Genomic DNA, 21214 nt, shown 5'->3' with positions numbered 1-21214 from the left:
CTAGGCTTTAACAGGCATTCCCTCTAGCATGCCTCCCTGCCTTCTGGTTTTATTTTGAGTCTCCTTGAGCCCTACTGTGACTTGAAATCAGTGGAGGAGAAAGGAGAGTAACACAAACAACAGATGTCTTAAAGTTTTGAACAGAGAGAGAAAAAGCCCCATGGCAAAGGAGACTGTGCAGTTAAGGTGTTTTCCTGTCATCAGTATTCAGTGCCTCTAGTACAGTCCCTATTTGCATTTTTGCATGTGTATATATACATATCCCTATATATGCAGTTGGTATGCAGTTGTACACATGGAGGGTAAAGATGTGGTAGTGCAAAAGGATGCCATTGCACAATTCAGATTTGTTTTTGCATCCTGTAAGAGTCTGACCTGTAGACACTAAGTGTACTGGCTGACACAGCCAAAGAAACCTATTTTAGGGCAGGCTCACAAATTATTTCCAAGCTGATCCTGCTTTTAGTTTCTTGCTGCATAAAACATATTATTTTTTTTTTTTTAAATCTGAAGCTCAAAGCCTGGGACTGCTAATAGTATGCCTGGTTTTCTTCAAGACAGCTTTGCTTACAGGTGGTAACTCAAGCCATGGCAGTACACATACCATGTACCCCACCACATTAGGAGAACTAGATTGTGCACCAAGTGACATTCAGTGCACGTTCAGAAAAGTCTTTAATCTGTGCATTTTGGTATGGGGAACTGTGTCTTTAAGGACTTTGATTTCCAGAAAGTAAATATGTGGCAGAAACAGCTGTGAAATTCTTACAATATATAGGCAGCTGGGGATGGCATAGAGACCCTGAAAATACATTGCCTGCTGGGTGTTAACTCAGTACTGCATGGGGCCAGGAATAAAAAGGAATGGAAAAAAAATACTGTGAATGGAGAAGTGAAAAGATGTGAAGTTTCCAGATTTTTTTTTTCTTTTTGGGAAAGATAACTAAAAGAAATATAAAGAGTATTCAGAGCTGAGAACTTTGAGCTCTGAATCTTAGCAAGCTACTTCCCCCTTTCCCACATCTACCTCCTCTTTTTATGTCTTATTTCTTCTACAGGCTTCAGCAGATGGGTCCACAGACGGAAAATCACATTCACATGGAATGCTATTTTCTTGTGATATTTTAAATGTATATTTATTTGCTTATTAACTTGCTGGGTTTTTTCAAAGAATTTTGTTAATCTCTATCTCAATGGATATTCATACTGTTTATTTTGTTAGTTACTTGTATTATTAATATATATTTTTTAAAAATTATTTGGCTGCTGGACTACAGATGTTTATGCTTAGATTAACCTGTAAAGAGTTTAGGATAACTGCTGTTACTGAATATGACTTCTGAAAAAAAATCCCAGTTATGAAATATTTGCTGAGGATGCCAGTAGGAATTACTATTCTTTGTCCAGAAATTTGTATATCAGAATAGTATTTCCCTGTGGTGGTATTTTCCTGGACTACAGGGAATGCTGAATGTTGGTAGCAGCACCTTAAGCATCAAATATTAGTTGCTGTAAACAAGAGGGAGCCTGCTGCATGCAGTTAGAACAGAACAACTGTTATCTCATTAATACTATTTTTGCATAGACTTTTTTAATCTTTGTAAGTCCATCCTATCAGAGAAAGAAGCATAATAACAATAATTATGCCTGTATTTTAAATAGTGCTTTTATGCCTGTGTGGCTTTCTTTCTACTTTAAAAATATACTGTCTCTGTAGCACAGATGGGTAAACTGAGGCATGCATGGGAAGTGAAATAAGTTCACTAGAGGTCTTCCAAACAAAGACAGAACTCCTGATCTTAAAGCAGAACCTTATCTTAAATAATATGTAAAACTTATCACGAGGTATTTGTAAGTTAACAAAACAAATCCTGCTCTTTAGAGATACCATTTAACATTTGTTTTTCTTCCCACAGGAACTTTTTACACCAGAGTGCAAATTCAAGGAGTCTGTTTTTGAAAATTATTATGTAATCTACTCATCCATGCTCTACAGACAACAGGAGTCCGGAAGGGCCTGGTTCTTGGGGCTGAACAAAGAAGGGCAGGTCATGAAAGGAAACAGAGTGAAGAAAACAAAACCAGCAGCTCATTTTCTACCCAAGCCATTGGAAGGTGAGGCTCAGTCCATCTCTGGCAGACTCTCCTATACATCTCACAAGAAGAGGGAGTGGTTTCCGAATTGCCCTTACTCCATATGCACGCCTCACACCGGGACCAATCCCAATGCCACTCCCAAGTTTCATGGAGCAGTTTTGTGCTTTCATGTAGTGATGCTACAAAGGGCATATGTAAAAACATTTTTCCTGGGACTAAGTGGTTGTTCTACAAGAAAATAATTTTTTTGTGGAATAGTGCTTCTTTTAAAATATTACATGGTTAGGGCCATAAAATATTGTGAATCTTACAGTGAGAAAATAATCCTTTCATTAGGCAGTATGAGATAATGAATATTGAAGATTGGGAGTTATAAAGGGAATGGATAAAATGTCAGCATTTTTAAGTAAAAGCTTTCTAATACAAAACACAAAGGTCTCTCTATAAATCATGATGTATTACTATGCCAAGTGATGTAATGTAAGTTGGCCTTTAAACCAAGTTAGGAGCAAATAAAAATCACAGTAACCTTACACACCATAAATGATGTCACATTCTCTGAAAAATCCATTAATATCCTGAAACTTTTGTGTTATCCTGTGTATTTACATATAAATACATATGTATGTACTTATATGCTGCCTTTTGCTTCTTGTCCTGATGGCACTACTTATTGATTTAATTCTTGCACAAAGCCTCTGAAAATAGTCATAGTCATTCTAAAAATTATCTCATTTCTTACCATCTGAAAACACATACTTGAGTAATGATTTGGTTAGCAGTCCAATTTCTTTTGATATTTAACTTAAAATCTTTGATTGAACGATCAGTTTGTCAAGCACTTTAGTTTCATCATAAGGAAAGAATCAGAATTAACTTATGTTTATTTGAAGTCAGTTTGATGCCTTTGTGCTTTCCCTGTCTTGTGAAAGTTTACAGTTGTTTCATAAGCTCTGAACCATACTAGTAATTTATATCTTGATCTTTTTATATTAAGACTTACAGGGAGGGAATGCCAGTGCATTTTTTAAAGCAATGCAAATTTTTATGTACTAGGAAAGAAGTTAATTTTTAAAAATAATGTTTGGATGATCAGATGTCATCAAAATAGCTCAGACAATGCTTAGAAATAACTTGATTTACATTGCCTATGAGAATCATCAAATATGACAGTTCTGCTACATAATTCCTTACTTTATAGTTCCATTTCATGTTGTTCAATGTGATAATTTTGTAGGTCACAGTGTTATTTCACCAAGCTCTTTTAATTAATCAGCTAAGTGCCCTAAACACATTTATGGGCCACTCTGAAGATATAGATCATAACCAGCCTTATGTACTCCACAGAAGACATTTAATTTCTGTCTTTAAGAAGCTATAAAAGGATTTAGATCATGTCACTGGAAATGTTAGAACAAGTATTTGATTAATGATGCTATGGGGCCGTTTACATTTATTATGAAACTTCACACCATCGAAGATCAAGGTCAGTACTTTGATGCTCCAGCCTCCTACTCTAATTAGCCAAGGGATGAAGGAATTGTGCTCTCTGTGGTAGCACACACCCAGTCTGGAAATCAGTGTGCTGATTAATACCTTTGACTGCTGTGACACCTCTTTTAACATTGCTCTGATATAAATAAATGCAACTGGAGTTAGGTATAAGTGGAAATATTACCTGATAGAGTGACATGGAAAATGAAATTGAATTATCCAAGAGCATTAATCATTAAGTCAGCTTAATGCTTGAACTGTGTAATTGAATACATGTGTTTCCCTCAAAGGATTTGAAGGGGTGAGATAGGAACTGAAGCCAAGGGAAAAACTTCTAATTCCTCTAAGAATTCAGTTAATAGTTTAATTTGGAGTTTTCTGCACTTCTACATTCAGTGGAGATCAGTGGCTACTGCAAATGTTTTTGGAAATGAGGTGGGAAAACCCCCAAACAACTTTTGTACTCTCCACATATCCTGGACATTTCTTCAGGGCACACCTGAAGAAAAGACCATGGCCAAATTCCTCAAATTTGGAAAACTGATGTACACGTAACTTTGTAGAACTGGACCCTAGCCTAGTCTTGCAATCTATGACTAAGAACACTTAAATCTAGACAACTATATTGTATGATCCCATTTTTTAATTACAATCTGTCTTAACACATTTTACTTCCAAAAGCTCGCATGTTTATTTAATGTTTATTTTAGGGTTGTATATACATACACATGGGTATACACATGTACAATTTTGTGCGCCTTATGCAAAGAAAGAACACTAGTTTTTCATTTCCAAGCTATAGTATCCATTAAACAAGCAAGAATGCAGGCTCCTAATGAATTTTTAAGTCAGAGGCAGAAGAAGTGTGAGAATTTTGGAGGGTCAAGCAATTCTATCAGTGGTGCAAAACCAGCATCTGTAAAAATAAACAGTGTCCCTGGTATGCAAGAGGAACATAGAAAATTAATCCTATTTGAGATAAACTCTCATATGTTATACATTGTTTAAAATGCTTCTCCCTTTCTCTTCCTTCCCCTCAGTTGCCATGTACCGAGAACCATCTTTGCATGATATTGGAGAAACAGTGCCAAAGGCTGGGGTAACTCCAAGTAAAAGCACAAGTGCATCTGCAATAATGAATGGAGGCAAACCAGTGAACAAGAGCAAGACGACATAGCCAGATCCTCACAGGTGTTGTGACTTTACTGAGTCCCAAGTACAGTTGAGTGATTTATCCTTGCCAGACTTCCCCTCGGCAGTGTCTGTGGATCAGCTTGTGGCAGGTCACCAGCTTGCCCATTCCTGTTTCTGAACTGAGTTGTTGCAAGTGGATAAATCTCAACATGTAGCTCCACCACAACGAGAAGACACCTGGATGAACCAGCTAAACTCAGACCATGGAATGCCCTACCAGATATTGGAATGCCTTTTTAATATCTTTTCTGTGACTGTGACACTTCATGTGAATGACATACTTCACAAGTACACTTGATACCTTGCCTGCTGACAATTGCCCATAATCCCTTTTTGAGTCCAGTTTCAGCAAAATCCATGTGTTTAAGTTCTATTTTGTAGCACACAAATAATCAAGTAATTTCTAGTTAGATGCTGTAAACCTGTGCTATTATGGATTTCTCTTCTTCCCTTTTTTATAAGGCTGCTCGCTCCACTGTTTGTGACCTTTTGCAGGGATTGTGTTTCTCTATAACTTAAGTGTTGCCGGTGGCTTAGTTTTGAAAGCAATCAGGGAATCAGGAAGCCTTCAAAAATCTATTATTAAAAATTATATCTATAAAGAATAGGATCATTGTCTCTGGCTTAAAATATTGATTAAACGTGAATACTCTTTAGTAACAGATACTGTGCTTCTGAGGTTGGCATTAAAGTGGAGGGAAGAGTGTCAAACACAACCAATGGGGAGTTTTCTGAAACGTGTGTTTGGCATCCCTATAGTTTCTTTTTGTGTGTGTGTTTTATACATATCACAGGCTTACTGGTAATGGTAACATTTGCCTTGCCCAGCGAGCAAGACCCACTCATTTTTGGAAAAGTGGGTCCAAAGAATTTTATAGGCCTTGTAGGCCTGAATTAAGGCTCATTTTTCATCTACTAAATCTTCATTGTTTGAAAAATAACCACCACAAATAAAAGAAAAAAAAGTAAGACTAATCAGAATTGCGCTACCTAAATCCATTTTAAATATAATCCTTTCCTGTTTTTAAGGAACTGAACTTAATGCCATTGTTATTTTTGGCTGAATCCCACACCTACTTTGCAAAGCATGGGCAAGGATGTTGTTGTGTTCTTTTTTGCAGCACCAATGCAAAGGGTAGTTACAAATTATAGTTTAATATTTCTGGTGTTTTAAAAAATGACGTTTTAAAACTGGACATATTACAAAACTTTATTTTTATTTTTAGCTAAGCATGCAAAGTCCAGTCCTATGTATTTCACTGATATCCCAGTATGTACCTCCACCCAGCTTCCTAGGATAACATGCCCACCAAATTGCTAGATTGAAGGTGCCTTGCCTTGATCTCTATATACTGTACTTTCTCTTACATGAACCTAGAAGAAATCAAAAACATCCTAAAATTGAAGCCTTGGATCATATTACCAGGAACAACATCAACCCTTTGAGTTTTTCACTTGTGAACAATTAAGCCAGTGTTGCAGGGGATGAAGGAGGGCAGGGGAAAGATTTAGAGAATGCCACAGAGATGCCACTGAAGTTTTTGCACACTTAGTCACAGGCTTTCAGAAGTTGAAAAATATAGGCACTCTCTGTATGCTTAAGAAGGAATTTGTTTCTTAGAAATGGCAGCAAAGATCAAACTGTATCTCAGTCTGGAAAACTGTGTGGCAACACTCTCATGGCCTCTTGCTGTTACCTTGATATTTTAAGACAAAAAGAGGAAACCATCCGTTCCTTTTTTAGCACTGTATTTCTGGCAATTTGTTTTATCACATCTTTGTGCTGAAGTCCCTGACAGAGACTGCTGATTATTTCAAATTCCCTGTCTGCTCAGCTGAACAGTCTGATTCAGTCTGAATGAACTCTTCATACTAGTTTTCAAATGTGTTCTGTTTTTATAAGCAACATTTAGTGCACTCTTCAAGGAGGCTACTGTAAAGCTGCTACATTCTAGATAAACTTTTTCTTTTTTCTGTAGGTCAGACTTCTTTTTGTACGTGTGATATGAGAACAGCAAGATAATGCTTGATGTTGGGTCTTTCTAGGGAGGGAATGAGTTAAGCATGAAGCCCTCTATCCATGTAGAGAAAAATAAAATAAAAACCTAATGTAAAACTGTGATAAAAATGCAAAGAAACTTTGACTTAAGACTGTGCCCTTGCCTGCTAGCACTAAATCTGTGTGTGCAGGGAAAAACAACACTTTATTAAAAACTTCAGCGTGCCCTTCTCGTCCCATCTGGTCCAGTGGGATTTGTGCACCATCCCTGAGGAAAAAAAATCAAACCAAAGCAACTCAGATGGCGAGCTGGGGGCTGCAGGACCCAGGAGAGGCAGCAGCCTTGACGCTGCACTGGCGGCCGGCCCCGCCATGGCCCCAGGCCTTCCTGCAACAGTGAGAGGAGAACTTCACAATATTTCAAGTAAGATAAAACAGCTGAAGGCTACATTCTCTCTCACCTGATTCAGGAGGAGGGAATACACGAATTCATGCCCCATTCAGCTGTCTTACACACCCAGTGTAAGAGCCTGAGGAGAGACAGGGCTAGAGACCTGGCTGAGCCATGCAAGGAGGATCTGGTTCATTGCCTGATCCTACATAAACGTTATTTTCAACATTAACCTTTTGGTCCTGAGTAACTATGATCTGTGAACCAGTTTGGGAGGCTATAATTAAGGGCAGATTTAATTTCTTTAAGCAGTTAGTACATACTGGAAATACAGCTTTTTGCCTTTTTCTTTTCTGGTTTTGTTTCTGTGGGCTCAATTCATGAGTGTTTAATCCAATGAATCAATGCCCTGATTTTTTATTTTCCTACAATCTGTTTAAACATAACACAGGTATCTTTGTGCTTTGTTTCCTCCCTTTAATTTTGTCTTGTCTCATCTGTTGCATGGGAAGAGTACGACAAGGATGAACTAACTGCATGTTGTAGGTTGTGTCTGTCAAAGAACTGTTGGTCAGTGTTACAAATTTACATACATATATGCAAAGAGTTTGTCTGCATTGTACAGTTTGTGTTTATTCTTATTTGTTGTATACACAGATTCAACATGATGAATAAAACATTTATATGAAGGCATACTGGAAACCAACAGAAAAGTTTATGTAAGAAGTAGACTGTGCAAAGCATCATTGCACTGGCCACAGGATGGTGAAACTTCATGTAAATAGGTTGGCAAACTCAGTTCTCCCCCTTTACCATGCCAAAGAAAATTTCAGCTCCTTAATATAATACCTCTCTTGCTGTTCTCCAGGATGAGACTTCACCATTTTCTTCCCTCTAAAATTAATTTCGCTGTTAAGTGAAAGCTGTTTTCAACTGTCTGTTACTACTAAAGTACTGTATAGTAAACCTGATGGAATCAATTTGTATTTACAGATTGGGGTTTTTGTACTTACATGTGCAGCTGTCCGTGAATCTGCAGCGTTCCAGGTCTTTTGCATGCTTGCATTGTATTTTGTTCTTCTGGGTTTTCTCTAATCTCTTAGAGACTGTTCACACTGAAATCTAACCTCATCTTGCCATTTTATATGTTAACACTGCACAGTCATTTTCTTCTCTTTTTTGATCTGTATTTCAGCTACAGTTCTATTTGGCAAAATCAGTCACACCTGCACAGTTTTAGAGATCCACTTTTGAGGAGATAAGAACTACTTCAACAAAGCACCATTTTGCTGTACTTCAAAAATTTTATAAATTCACAAGAACCCTTATGAGGCTGCTTACAAGACAGAGCCTATAGAAGGGTCTCTAGCTCCTTTTAAGTGCTTTGTAGTTCACATAACAGAGTTTTTGCTTCATTTTCTGGGTTTTTTAGCCATTCTCAATTGATTTTTTAATATACTGTCATTTTCATAAATGTTGGTTCTTAATAAACCCCTCCCAGGCCCTCCCCTTCACCAGATATAAAGTAAAGCAATTCACTTTGACTATGGTATATACCTGAAACAATACTAAGAACCCTGGCTTTACATTTATATATATGGGGAAATTTTTGTCTTGGTTTAAAACTAGTTTAAGCAATGAGGTATGAAAGCAGTTTGGTCCATGCAGTAAAAGCATATCATGATGATCCATCTGTTTATTGCTATAAAGAATACATTATTCAGCTACATTCAAATGGGAATGGAAGCAAAATTAGACTACATAAGAAGGTTCTCTTTCTTTTAAATGGCTCTTTAGATAAATTCATATTTCATGCAATGCATTCTAAAATGTTTAATAACAGGGTTTTTTTCTGTGATGACTAATGCAAATGCTATGAATTATTTTTAAAGATGTAATAAATTTTTTTGTTCAATTATTTAGTCACAGAAATATTCAACTTAGCTTTCTTCATCCCAATATCATTTAGCTGTACCATTTAGCTACAAAGTGAGATGTCATTCTGCAAAGAAGCAAGGGCAATATATCAGAAAGTGAGAGCAGGTACATGATTAAATACATCTATGTTTCTAAAAAAGAATAAAGCCAGTGGGGGGAAAAAAAGGATCACAAGCAGGTTAATAAATTATAGAAGCAAATCAATCCACAGGTTTTTATAGGTGATATTACAGATATGTTATACACAATAGGTGTAATCCTGCAAGTCTATTACAGAAGCAATGGCACACTTCTGGATTGTGTTCTTTCTCACATAAGAAGAAAACAAGGCTATAATATCTTTTTGTTTACAAGGTTTATCAATCTAATCAGTAAGAAGTCCCCATTTATCCAATTTGGTTTTGCCTTTTGCCACAGGCATGGAAGCAGGTTTTTACAGTCACTAGCAGTGAAAAATCAAGTAGTAAGTTTCACTTCCTTATGCCTCTTCCTGCATTTACAGTTTATGTATCTGGAATTCCCATCACAGGGAATGAAACGAGGGAAAAGGATAAAATTTTATTAATACAGCTATTATATTCAAATATGTGGAATAATAATCTTATTCCTTCTGATTTCATCTTTCTAGAGAGGAAATGAGCCACAAAACAGATATGCTGGGTATCACATCACCAGTTACCTCTGCAGGAAGAGCAGGGGAAATGTTCAAGCAACATTATAGGAAACAAAAGAAAAATTGGAAAAGAATTAATGTGTACATTCCGTTTTTAGTAGTCTTAGTTAATACTTTCAGGTTTATAGTAATAGCACCATTTTGTTTGGTAATTGCATTTAAAGGAACCACAGAGAGTAGCTGTCTTAGATATTCTGATTTTTTCCGTATGTAAGTTAAAAACAACTTGGATAACCCTTTTTGAAATACTATGACTACATAATCCATCAGTAGTCAAAAAGGTTGGAGCTGATTGGTATAAATAAATCAAAGTAAAAATTACTTTGTACTCTTTAAATATATAAACTTAAAATTAAAACAAATGACAAAAAATGTATCAAATACGACACTGGAACCACCTAAAGAATTGTTCTTTTATATATGAATGAGTACCTGAAATACCACAGCTGATCTACAAGATATGGTTTGATGCCATGAAACAAGTCAAAAGCATCTACTGACACCAGAATAGAGTTTTGATTATGTAGTATTTTCTTAATACAGTATTTAATATAAATGGAAGGAAAGCAAGGAGAACTTTGTATCCTTCATTGTTTACACTCTGATTCAGCAGATGAATGTATATGCAACAAACCCAGTGATTATGAGATGATTCAGGTCAGCGGTATTCATTATTCATAGATATAAATAAAAGCAACAATTTGTGCTCTCCAGACACTAGGGTTGGAAAAATGCATATATGTTAAAACTTAAGAAAATATTCCTGTAGAGCTCCATGGAGTTTTAGGGTTTTAAGTACAAACATAAATTAAAATTTCGAGACGAATTTCACTTTGAGGATTCTTTATGTGTTATGAATACAGTTTAGAACTCTGCCTGATACTTTGGTAATCTGGTAAGAGAGTAGCTAGCAGCTTTGGGATGTATGTCTAGTTATTTATCTGCATAGCTTATATATAAGTTGGATATTTGGTAATGGTACTCCCTGAGAATATGGGCTTCACAAGCTTCATTTTTAGAAAGAAAGAATCCAGGTTAAGAGGCAAAAAAAAAGTGGTTAAAGTTAAAAAGCAAGCTATATGGGACAGGGGAATAATAAAGCAGTTAAATAAATTAATTTGAAATTTTGCATTCTACCCATGTTCTGTACCATTGTATTTTCCTATTTCAAAACTGTTCTTTCTAAAAGAAAAGTTATTTCTAGACTAATAATGGATTTTTTTTTTTTGTTAATACATAGTTCCATTATTTCTGAGTCATGCACCTCTTCAAGAATCAGGACCTTGGCACCTAAACCACAATGTTAAAGTTTGGTATCTAAAAGAAGTATTTTTGAGCCATTTAATCAATTTATTGCTCAATCATGGTTTCACAAAATGTAAACAATTTTGAAACTAAAATATATATTTCTTTTTTTTTTTGCTCTAAAGAATTCAAGGGCTGCCAAATCGACATGTACAAAAAATAAGAGACTCATATGTAAATAAGTTAGGGAAGTCCCAATAGTTGTGCATCATTCATAACTCAATGTGAATTTCACACTGAGCAGCATTTCACCATTGGAAAATAAAAATAAAATTTTTGTTCATACCACTGCTTTGTTTGTATTTACTGTATTAAAACTTTAATTACTTTGTCAACATTGTCCAAATATCTTTAGCTGAGACCAAGCTACTGCATAGCACAGATGATTTTTCAAGTCAGTTGATGTTAAGGTTCCCTATTTCTACAAATGCAGTTAAATTCAGTGAATTCCACGTGTGACAGGGAAATCTGTCCTGAATAGTGATTTCTAAGAGTAAAATCCTAAAAGTTACTAATATTAAAAAATTTGCTTTACATGTAGGAGGCAGCTGTAGATATGTAGAACAGTACAAGAGAAGTACATGCGAGTTGCAGAATATATATGCAGAATAGGCAATCATACTTTTATATCTTTATTCGTTTTGCTCCATATGTTTCTATAGGTTATGTATTTTAAAGTATTGTAATATGTAGATTAGATAACCAACTTTCTGACATATCAACCACAGAAACTAAAAGTTCTCCTGTGGAAAAGGTTCCCATTCAAACATTTTGGGTCTTTAGTCTATGAGTGTCACCTAATCGGACCTCAGTTACACAATTGACCAAATTAAAAAATCATTAATATTATATCTATAATATTTTCTCTCAATTTATGAGTTGGTTTATAATCAGGACTGTTGGAAAGAAAAGAAAAGGGTCAAATAATGTATTTTTCAAATACCATAAAAGAAATCAAACTAATTATTTGACAATATTTCACCAGTGCTACTCTTCTACAGGTGAATTGTTGCATACTGACAGGGAGACGTGACAACCAAGTAAATAATGTTGAAAAAAGGGTCTTCTTATACCTTTGCCTCAGGTTGCTCAAAGAAATAGTCATTACAGGTATAATATCGGTTCCACTGAATTTAGAAAAAATTCTCTGGAGAAGTTCCATAGGGCCAGTATTTTATGACTTCACCCTCTAGAGCTTGGGCTGTCGTGCTCCCTTGTTTAGTTTTCTGATGCATTTCTTTAAGGAGCAGATCCTCAAATGTGTTCTAAGGTATTTACAACCATGTATGTGTGCGTTCATGCATACCCACACCCAGATACTTCTGAAATTAAATCTCCTAGCAGCCTAAGGAAAAACAAACAAAAAAACCCTCCTCAATCTTTGACATCCTCCATTAAGGGTATTCTCTCCCCAGCCAGATTTCACAAGCATTTCCATTCCATCCTTCCCAGCACTCACAGTTTCCACAGCTACAAACACCATTACCTAGAATAGAATGAATAAAGGACAATTATAATAATTGAAATGTACTACATTAAAATGTGTTTTATGGGAAGTAAAAAGCTATGCTAAAGTAGATGTATTGTTCCTTTATTGTCCCCTTTTTCCTTTGGAAGGAAGCAATTACTGTACCATTGCATTAAGAAGCCATCCCACACCTATACTTACATGGCATTAATAGCATGTTCTCAATAATTCCATCAGCAGTATTACAAATATTGAAATTGTGTATGGTGAAGTGTAATTTTGTACACTTCACAGTGTTTGTACCCAGCTGGTGAGGCTAAGTGTTCACACTGTGCCTCCAGGTACAAAGAAAAACAAGATTAACTATTATTCATAAAGAAAAAGCCATTAGAACCTATCAACAGACTAGCAATTAAACCATGGCTTTGAGCATGAAAAACTTTAAACCTAAAATCTCAGAAGTGCTATACAAATAAATCCTATCTCAAACTCTGTTTTAAGTGAAAAATGTCCTGGCCCTATTTTGCAGCAGTGGAACAGCTGAGACCCACCTATTAATTTTATTTAAATTGGGGTCATATTTTTATGACCCCTGGATGCTGAGTTTGAGACCTCTATAACTTTTGTATCTACATAAACTCCTCTTCCTTCTGACTTTATGAAGATCCATGATTAGGCATTAGAGCTACAGATAAGGCTCCTGTTCTTGTTATACTGGTTAGTTGTCTCCAGAAAATGACCCTTGCTAATGGGGCTAGCTGGAAGACACAATTTACTAGTGTCAGTCTTCCCACTCTCACTCTAATTGGCTTGCAGAGTTCTTCCACATCTAATAATTGCTCAGCAAAGATTTTCTAAAATTAAGATTTGTAACAGGAAGCAGCCAGTGAGTTAATTTAGCAATTCCCATGTTGCTTCTTGTCACTACGCTTGTCACAAGGGTTTGTTGGCAGCTTGCCCATTTCCATCGACATCTGCCACCTGCATATTCAGACAATGTTAAGGTGAAGCTGCTTGAATCATTTACCATCACATCACAAGAAAAGCTATCAGCTCTTCCAGCCTCCCACCGACAATTGTCTGATTGCTAGGAAGCTCTCTTAACCCACACAACTATGCCCCTAACCTGTAAAAATCTATTTTACTAACCCACCAGTGAATTTTGTCTGCGACTTAAAATGCATTACACACATGGAATGTCCAGTAAAAGAACAAAGGCTAAGGAAACCATAATGATGGCACTGTGTTCCTTGCCAAAACCCAGTAACTTGTAGTCTATTGCAGAGAGAATTGTTGATAGATTCCATAGCTGGCTTACTTATTTAAATTCACACTCAGGCTTTTAACTGTTGTTTTGAAACCTTATGTTGATCATTGCACTGCATGAAGAAACAATTACAGCAGGTTTGAATAACCAGCAAATGTGCTTCCTCCATCAGTGGGGAAAGGAGAAGCTGGGCTTTGTCTAACATAATTCCCATCAACTCGGTTTGTTTCCTGAAGCAATTAAGTGTTAGCCTATACTGCACCTGTGCAAATGAGACCATCATGTTTGTCACAGTCTCTGTCATCACATTCACAGAAATCACCCGAAATGTACCATTCCTGGGGTGAACAGATGCACTTTCCACAGTGGCAGGAGCCTGAAATCACAAAAATTATTACTCACAGTCAAAGAGTACTGGCACATTCAGACTAGAAAATAACAACCAAAGTCACACATATGCACACATACGCACACGTGCATGTGCACAAAATCCTGCCTAAAAGGCTGTTGCATAAAAGAAAATAATCAAGCTAAAAGGCTTTTGAATGAAAGGCTTCTTTTGGCATGAGTTGGAGTATGATGGGATGTTACTACTAATAGCTTTGATCCTGCTATTTAAATTAATCAGGACTCACATTTTGAAGATTTCTTTTGGTTTTAGAGACCTACAATCAGGGTTTCTCTCCCCAGTAACTTCTATTTTACTTTTTTGTACTAGCAAAGTTCAAATTGTCCCCAAACCGTTGTTACTGAAGGCAGTAAAATCACACCCAGGAAGAAAATAGTCTTCCTCATCTAAAGCTTTTAGGGGTGAGCTCACAAAAGACCAGCAGTGCCCAAGACTAACATCTATAGACCCCCAAAATCTTCACCACCATGAATGAAACTTCTCCACCTCCCATGGACTTACTGAACATTTGCTCAGGTCAGAAAAAGTTTGTGCACGTAATGGCAGCTCAGCAATTGTCTCGTTCCTGCAGTCTGCCCTAACAACACTTGTTGGGACAAGCTGTTCTTCTCCTCAAGGATGTCAGGCCACACCTTCACAGGCAAAGCAGGGACTGTGGGGTCAAATTCAGGTGATGCCATAACCCACAGAGCACCAGGAACCTCCCTTGAAGGGAAGACTCTGAGATGTCCTTACCCTTAGGAGAAGGTTTGTGGCTCTGAATTGTGGAAAGTGACAGGTGCCCCTGGACAATCATGCATCAGGAAGCCTGAGAAGTGTGTGAAAGAGGCTTTTCTGCAATTAGAAATGCCACAAGGAGATGGTAATTCCTCCTGAATAATTCCAGCATTTGGCTGAAGAGACTTGGCTTTTACAGATCTCATCTTCAGCAGCCTGGCCCTGTGCAGATTTCATGCACTTAAACACTGAAGTGGGGATCTTACTAACTGCTAAGCAAAAATCATTTTATGGATCTAGCCCTAAGAAGGGGTAACAGCAGAAATCAATGTTAAAAAAATGTAAAAAACCCAGATTAATTATAGCAAAGAATAGGTGCAAAATTTTAATCTGTGAGGGGCTGAGTTAAAAAAAAATCTCACAAAAGAAGCTGTTGACCTTTTACAGAAGATGCTTATAAATGAGCTAAATTCACTTGAAAATCCTGGCCTCCTGCAATGTTTCCAGAATCATTCCATTAAAAAGTCACCAATGTGTTGAATGCATTATTACATAAAAAAATATATAGAAGGAAGCTTGGATATGTCAAAATGTAGCCAAAAAAGGATTCATGGGTTACTCAACAGGGCCTGAGCCAAAGCCTATAAAATCATGCTTTTCCATCTTCCCACTTCTTTCAGTGGCCTCTGAATAAAATCCATAGTAATAATCCTAATACATTTAAAGAAAAAAAGTTGCATATGTTGAGAGCAACAAATTTTCCCTTCCTTTTCCCATAAATACTGAAGCTTAATTCTTGAAAACTTCAGAACAGTCTCAGCAGAGTATCTGATTTGTAATTAAATATGTAATTTAATGCTTATTTCGAATTCACAAAAATTAACTCATTGCCTAATTTTAGGGAAATGCTTTAACTTGTAACATATGGAACATGTAAATATATTCAGGAAGAGCTAGTGATTAGAACATTTGAGGATGGAAGTATTTGATTAAGCATCTACTTTTTCTATGGGTTCTGAGTATTGCTTACAGGGCCACTGGCATAGAAAATACTGACATTCCCTACAAGGATCAAAAATGCTGTTGTATAAGGAGGCAGTGGAGGACAGCAGACATATCATAGGGCTGCTCTATAAGAGGTACACTAAGATATACTTGAGGGCAATTTCAACCAAATACCTCTGATTATACAAACTGCAAGGTACTGACATCTGAAAATAATGAGGAATAGTATGAGGATTTTAGTGAAATTACAGCAGTTATTAAGAGTATTACTCTGTAAGAAGCCTGAAGTGATTCTGCATCAGCAAGCACTGATCCTGCTACTGAGGGATGCCCACGATGCTTAAAACCATTTTGCAGAAGATGCAGCAAATTTAACACCAAGTCAAGCAAGGAAGATAAGGCTCCAAAATGCAAAATCTGTTAGGGAAACAAATGTATCAAGTCTGCTCCCCGAACAGGGCATGCTGCTCTGGGAGGCTCCTCAGTTTAATTGAGTCCAATGAGTTGCAGGGTGTTTCCTGGGATCCCAGCCAGCTCCTCTCAGATGGGATTTGGCTCATTACCTTGCCCACATCCTGCACCATTACAGTCACCATGTACAGCCCTATCTTTACTGCCAGGGAGGCAGCAGCGTGGTGGGTGTTGCTGTTTTCCTTGGGAAGAGCTTTTGCTACAGGTGGCACAGTCAGCGAGCCAAGATTCTGAAAACAGCCTAGGAATGTGGATGCCCAACTTTGCTTATATTAGCAGAGTGCAATTTTCTGATAGTGTTCAGCAGTTATCTGCTGAAAACCAGGACTCTTCACAGTCTATTAAAACCTATATACAGAAACTCAAGCTATCCTCAGTCCATTTTAGCACTTGCATATCACAGCTAGGTTTCCAACAAAAATGGAAAAACCACCATTAGTGCACAGGTTTGAAATTCCCTTTTATTTGACCAGTAATATTTTTTTTCTCATTGTAATGAATCAGAAAGAAAAATTTTCCATTTTGGTTCCTGGATAGTGCTTCACTATCTATGAACGGTGTTCTAAATTATGAATATCCAGTAAGACATGATTTCCAGACACATATCTTAGCATCAAGAACAGATCTGGAAAGAAAAAAAAAAAAGGGAAAAAAGGAAAAAAAGAGCATTGCAGGAAAATTAATAATAATTTAATATATATAATTTATAACTAGACTGTCTTTGCCTGTGATTCCCATCCTGCTCAGAGAAGAGGAAGGAGATAGTAGCCTCCTTGGATGTTTACTGGCCACACACTGCTGTAGATGTCTTATGGAGGTGATTTCTCTAATGTGTGCTCAGGGGCCAAAGAAATTATTTCCCCCAAAGGAAAAAAAAAAAAATCCCACCACTCTTTCTGTGTATGGATTTAGGGTCACAGAATCACAGAATGGGTCAGTTTGGAAAGGACAACACTAGAGCACCTTTCAGGCTGCTACAGATTATAAAAGTGACCAGATCCCAAGACACACCCCAGCAGCATAGCCAACAGAGGTAAAAAATTCTTGATATCTGCAAATTCCTAATGGATTATCTACTCCCAAAGCCTCAAAGTAAATGGTACCCTTGCAACACATGTTCAAAGCTAATTGTCCTCATAGTAAGACCCCAGGCTGGAATAACTGTCATCAGCCATCCTTAGAAAAAGATAGCAGATAATATGAATATTTTAAAAATCAGCATCATTTTTCATGTTTATACTTATACAGAATCTTACATAGTGCATTTTATTGGTACCAAGCATATTCCTTCACCTTCCTGCTTTATATAAAAAAATCTCAGTGAGGCACACATTAAGAGAAAAAAGGTCAACTTCTGCAGTAAAACAGAGTAATTTCTATTTCTCATTTCTATAACTCACTCACTCTTACACATATACTAATTTAAAGATAGTCCCATCTGGAAAAAAAAGAGAAACAGTGCAACTTTCTTATTTTTTATGACACTGCATCAACTGAGGGGGAAAAAGCCCTAAAACAAAATTAAATGGTGCAATAGGGAGAATTTTGATAAGTGATAATACAGATAGTTGAAGCCTGGGCTGGAAACCCCATTTAAATTTCCTCTGCACTGAAATTAAAGTTACCAAAGGGAAAACTGGAAATCCGCCTGTTGTAGAGGGCTCCTAACTGGTTTTTCCAGCTGGCAGATTTCTTTCCTGTCTATGCAAGGGACATACAAATATAGGAAATGACACACAGAGTCTGGATTGAATGCATTCTAGCCTCCAACCAGTCTTTTTTTTGTCTATTCTCCTTCAGACATATTATATACAAAAATAGGCAATTTGCACTACGGGGGAGCTAAAAAGCCCTCTTTCCATTAATGCAATTTCCTAGCCTGAAAGACTGCAAGGTAAGAACCTCAGAGAACAATTTCAGATAATTATCAAGATTTTCTAACTTTTATTCTTCCCTGTGGCAATCTTTTTTAGAGCTGAACTGAAGCTGATGCAACCAGATGAATGAAAATTAGTAAATGAGAAAGTTTATAGGATTCATTTGTGGGGGTTGCAGACATCTACTTTTCCTTTGCAGCTGTTTTGGGGAGCAGAGGAATTAAGGGTACCAAATTGCTTTTAAACACTTTCCTCCACATACTGTTGTCCAATATATTACATTTGCCATCTTCCCCACTGGAGTGTTACTGTGGGTAGTGCCCTTTTTCCCCAGAGTGGAAGGAGCAATAACAGTTAGTTTATAATGTGCAGCTGTTCCCCACAGACCATCAGCTAAACACATACAGGAAATTATATGCTACAAAAAAATTGCATAGGAGAGCAACGCTGCTGAACGTGTACGGCTGGGGTGGGTGACTGACAAAATGGATGCAAGTGCATTACAGAGCATCCTTTAACATCCTTTTAATAATGAGTGCCTTTGAAAGAGAGGGTAACTGAACAACAACCCCCCGCCATGCACATTAGTCTTCCAGAGCGTGATTATTTTCCTCTGTCAGGCACTGACACAGGGTAGCTCAGCTGGCAGATCTTACCCTTCCCGGAGCACAATATGCCATCCGCTGACTCGCAGAGACTTCTGCTCTCCTCCTCCGTCATGTTGCACTTCCTTGAGTGCTGGCACAACTTTCCAAACCACCCATCCTGGCAAATGCATCGGCCACATGAGCAGATACCATGGCCTGTAATGACACCAAGGTTGGTTATGAGCAAGACAAGCAGAAACCTGTCACTGTGGTTGCTGTGACTGTGACTGTGGTCACAGTGTCAGACCTCTTCAGCATGAAGTGTGTGCTATGGGATAGACAGACTGATGGGTGGACAGCACCCAGCATCCCTTCCCAGCAGGATGGCCTTCTCCAGTTCTCTCCTTCTTGTGTTAAAAAGGGTGCCCTAATGATGTGCAGAAAACAAGTGAGGGATAGGTCAAGGAAACCCTAGAAGCCATAACTCACACTTTAAAGAAGGGAGGGGAAAGACAAAATAGAATTTTAAAACAATTATTTGCAAAAAGGTTAATAAAAAATTGAAAATATGTTGAATAATAAGCTGAGTAGAAAATTTGGCCAGGAAGAAGGGAAAAGTGTCAACAAATATAGAGAAGAATATAGGAATGGTAAATTGAGATAAAAGAAGAAATATCTCCCAGCCAGATTTACATTTTTCAGCTTTGAATAATATTTCTGCATCAGAGACAATAATTCCTTAGCTAATTAGTTACAAGGGAAGCAAACACATACCAGTGACTTTTGCCCTATCCTATCTTCTGTGTAGGGCAAGGGAGGAGAAATGAAGGGACTGAGATAATTTGGGAGCATGGACTGGGAAGAAGGGAACAAGCTGTAGGAGTATCTGGGAAAGCAAGGAGCTGTGGGATGCAGGGAAGCAAACCAGCTATTTAGTTTTCCTGATTAGTGGATTTCTCATGAGCCTCCAGTGCAATTTGATTTTGTAAACTGAGAGGCAACACTGGTAGAAGGCCAGAGGAGAGACAAACTTGGTAGTTTGCTGAAAGTGAAATTCATTCAAGTTTACTGATAGTCAAATACCTTAAAAGTTTTCATTACAAAAATACTGGGAGGTCCAAAGTCTTGGAGTTATCATTTTCAGCATCTAAATATTCAAATTAATTTTTGTATCCCAAACAATGTGTTGATTTTTGAGGTTTTTTAATCATATTACATTATTGATGCCTATTATATTTTGATCATATTTATCATATTAAAGGCTCAGTTAACAATGACACAGTCTTATTATGACAGTATTTCTACCCACTTCTAAAAATTGATACCTTGCAATGATAAAAGATTGATGCTACTTGAACTTTTGTGTCAGAATGGGAAACAAGAACAACTGTATGACAACCCAAAATACAAGAGATAGAAAACAAGCATATGTACTTTCCTATATGCCCCTTCCAGATAGGTGTCATGCAATTGTCTATGAACTGACTAAAATAAAGCTTCTGTCAGAGTATTTTTATCGACCTTATTTATTTTAAATTAGTAACATAGAGATTAGAACTCAGATTAATTTAGCTAATTAAGAGCAAAATATACAACTGGATGCCACTGCTGGAAAATTATTTCTGAAGATCCAAACCCCTCTACTCTTTTAGCAGTGAATAGTAAGAAATCCATGGCAATTTCACTGAGAAAATAATTTTAATGCATTTTTCTCTCAGTCGTTATGTGGTACTGAATGAAGAGACTGATCATATCTGTAAAGCCTTTACACAAGTCAAATAAAAAGGTAATGAATAATCTATACATTTGCAGGAAACAGAGCTTGCAGTTTACCACAGAAAACTTGACTGGCACTTTTCTGTAAAGGAAATTTCTCTCCTCCTTTATGCCATATAAATTTTCAAACCATAAATGATTCTTTTGTCTCAAATAATCCATTAAAAATTAATATTTCTTCCTAGCTGACACCAGCTTGGGCAGCTGCAGCTTTCTGGATGCCTCATCCACTGAGGTGGCAAGTGTACAAGAGTTCAGCCCACTGCTTGTTACATCTCAGCTATCTCATGTGAATGTGGTAGTCTGAGAACAACTGCTTTACATGGTCTACTTGTGAATAGCCTCCTCGCAAATCACAGAAGGAAGGGGTAATCTGAATAGTTAAATCAATATTTTATCATGTTAAGCAATGCATTTTGGCTGGAGTTCTTCAATTAGAGATTTTTCTTTACCCCTAACTATACAGATTAAGCATGTGTACTGAGAAGTGTTGGTCTATCAATATTTCAGATCTAACAGAAAACAGTTAAAATCACAAACAAACTG

At 37.0% G+C, this 21214-nt stretch overlaps 2 protein-coding genes across 6 annotated transcripts in view; one reads left to right on the top strand and one right to left on the bottom strand.

Annotated features, from left to right (window-relative positions):
• FGF14 (fibroblast growth factor 14) overlaps positions 1 to 11379 on the top strand; it is a 380196-nt gene extending 368817 nt beyond the window's left edge. For all 4 annotated transcript variants that reach the window (XM_066545157.1, XM_066545155.1, XM_066545158.1 and 1 more), the window contains 2 exons: positions 1917 to 2115; positions 4632 to 11379. In XM_066545157.1, coding sequence (XP_066401254.1) covers positions 1917 to 2115; positions 4632 to 4768 — 336 coding nt within the window. In that variant the 3' untranslated portion in view covers positions 4769 to 11379. The remainder of the gene's footprint in view (positions 1 to 1916; positions 2116 to 4631) is intronic.
• The window catches only part of ITGBL1 (integrin subunit beta like 1), a 129678-nt gene continuing 116246 nt past the window's right edge, over positions 7783 to 21214 (bottom strand). The window contains exons 9-11 of one of the 2 annotated variants that reach the window (XM_066545153.1): positions 18962 to 19108; positions 14089 to 14202; positions 7783 to 12577 (exon numbers count right to left, since the gene is read on the bottom strand). In XM_066545153.1, coding sequence (XP_066401250.1) covers positions 12486 to 12577; positions 14089 to 14202; positions 18962 to 19108 — 353 coding nt within the window. In that variant the 3' untranslated portion in view covers positions 7783 to 12485. Of the gene's footprint in view, positions 12578 to 14088; positions 14203 to 16863; positions 17054 to 18961; positions 19109 to 21214 lie in introns of those variants that run through there. The other variant, XM_066545154.1, reaches the window with a different exon arrangement.

This window comes from Molothrus aeneus, chromosome 2 (assembly GCF_037042795.1).
Source record: "Molothrus aeneus isolate 106 chromosome 2, BPBGC_Maene_1.0, whole genome shotgun sequence".
Lineage (NCBI taxonomy): Eukaryota > Metazoa > Chordata > Aves > Passeriformes > Icteridae > Molothrus > Molothrus aeneus.
This window is presented reverse-complemented; position numbering and strand designations above follow the sequence as displayed.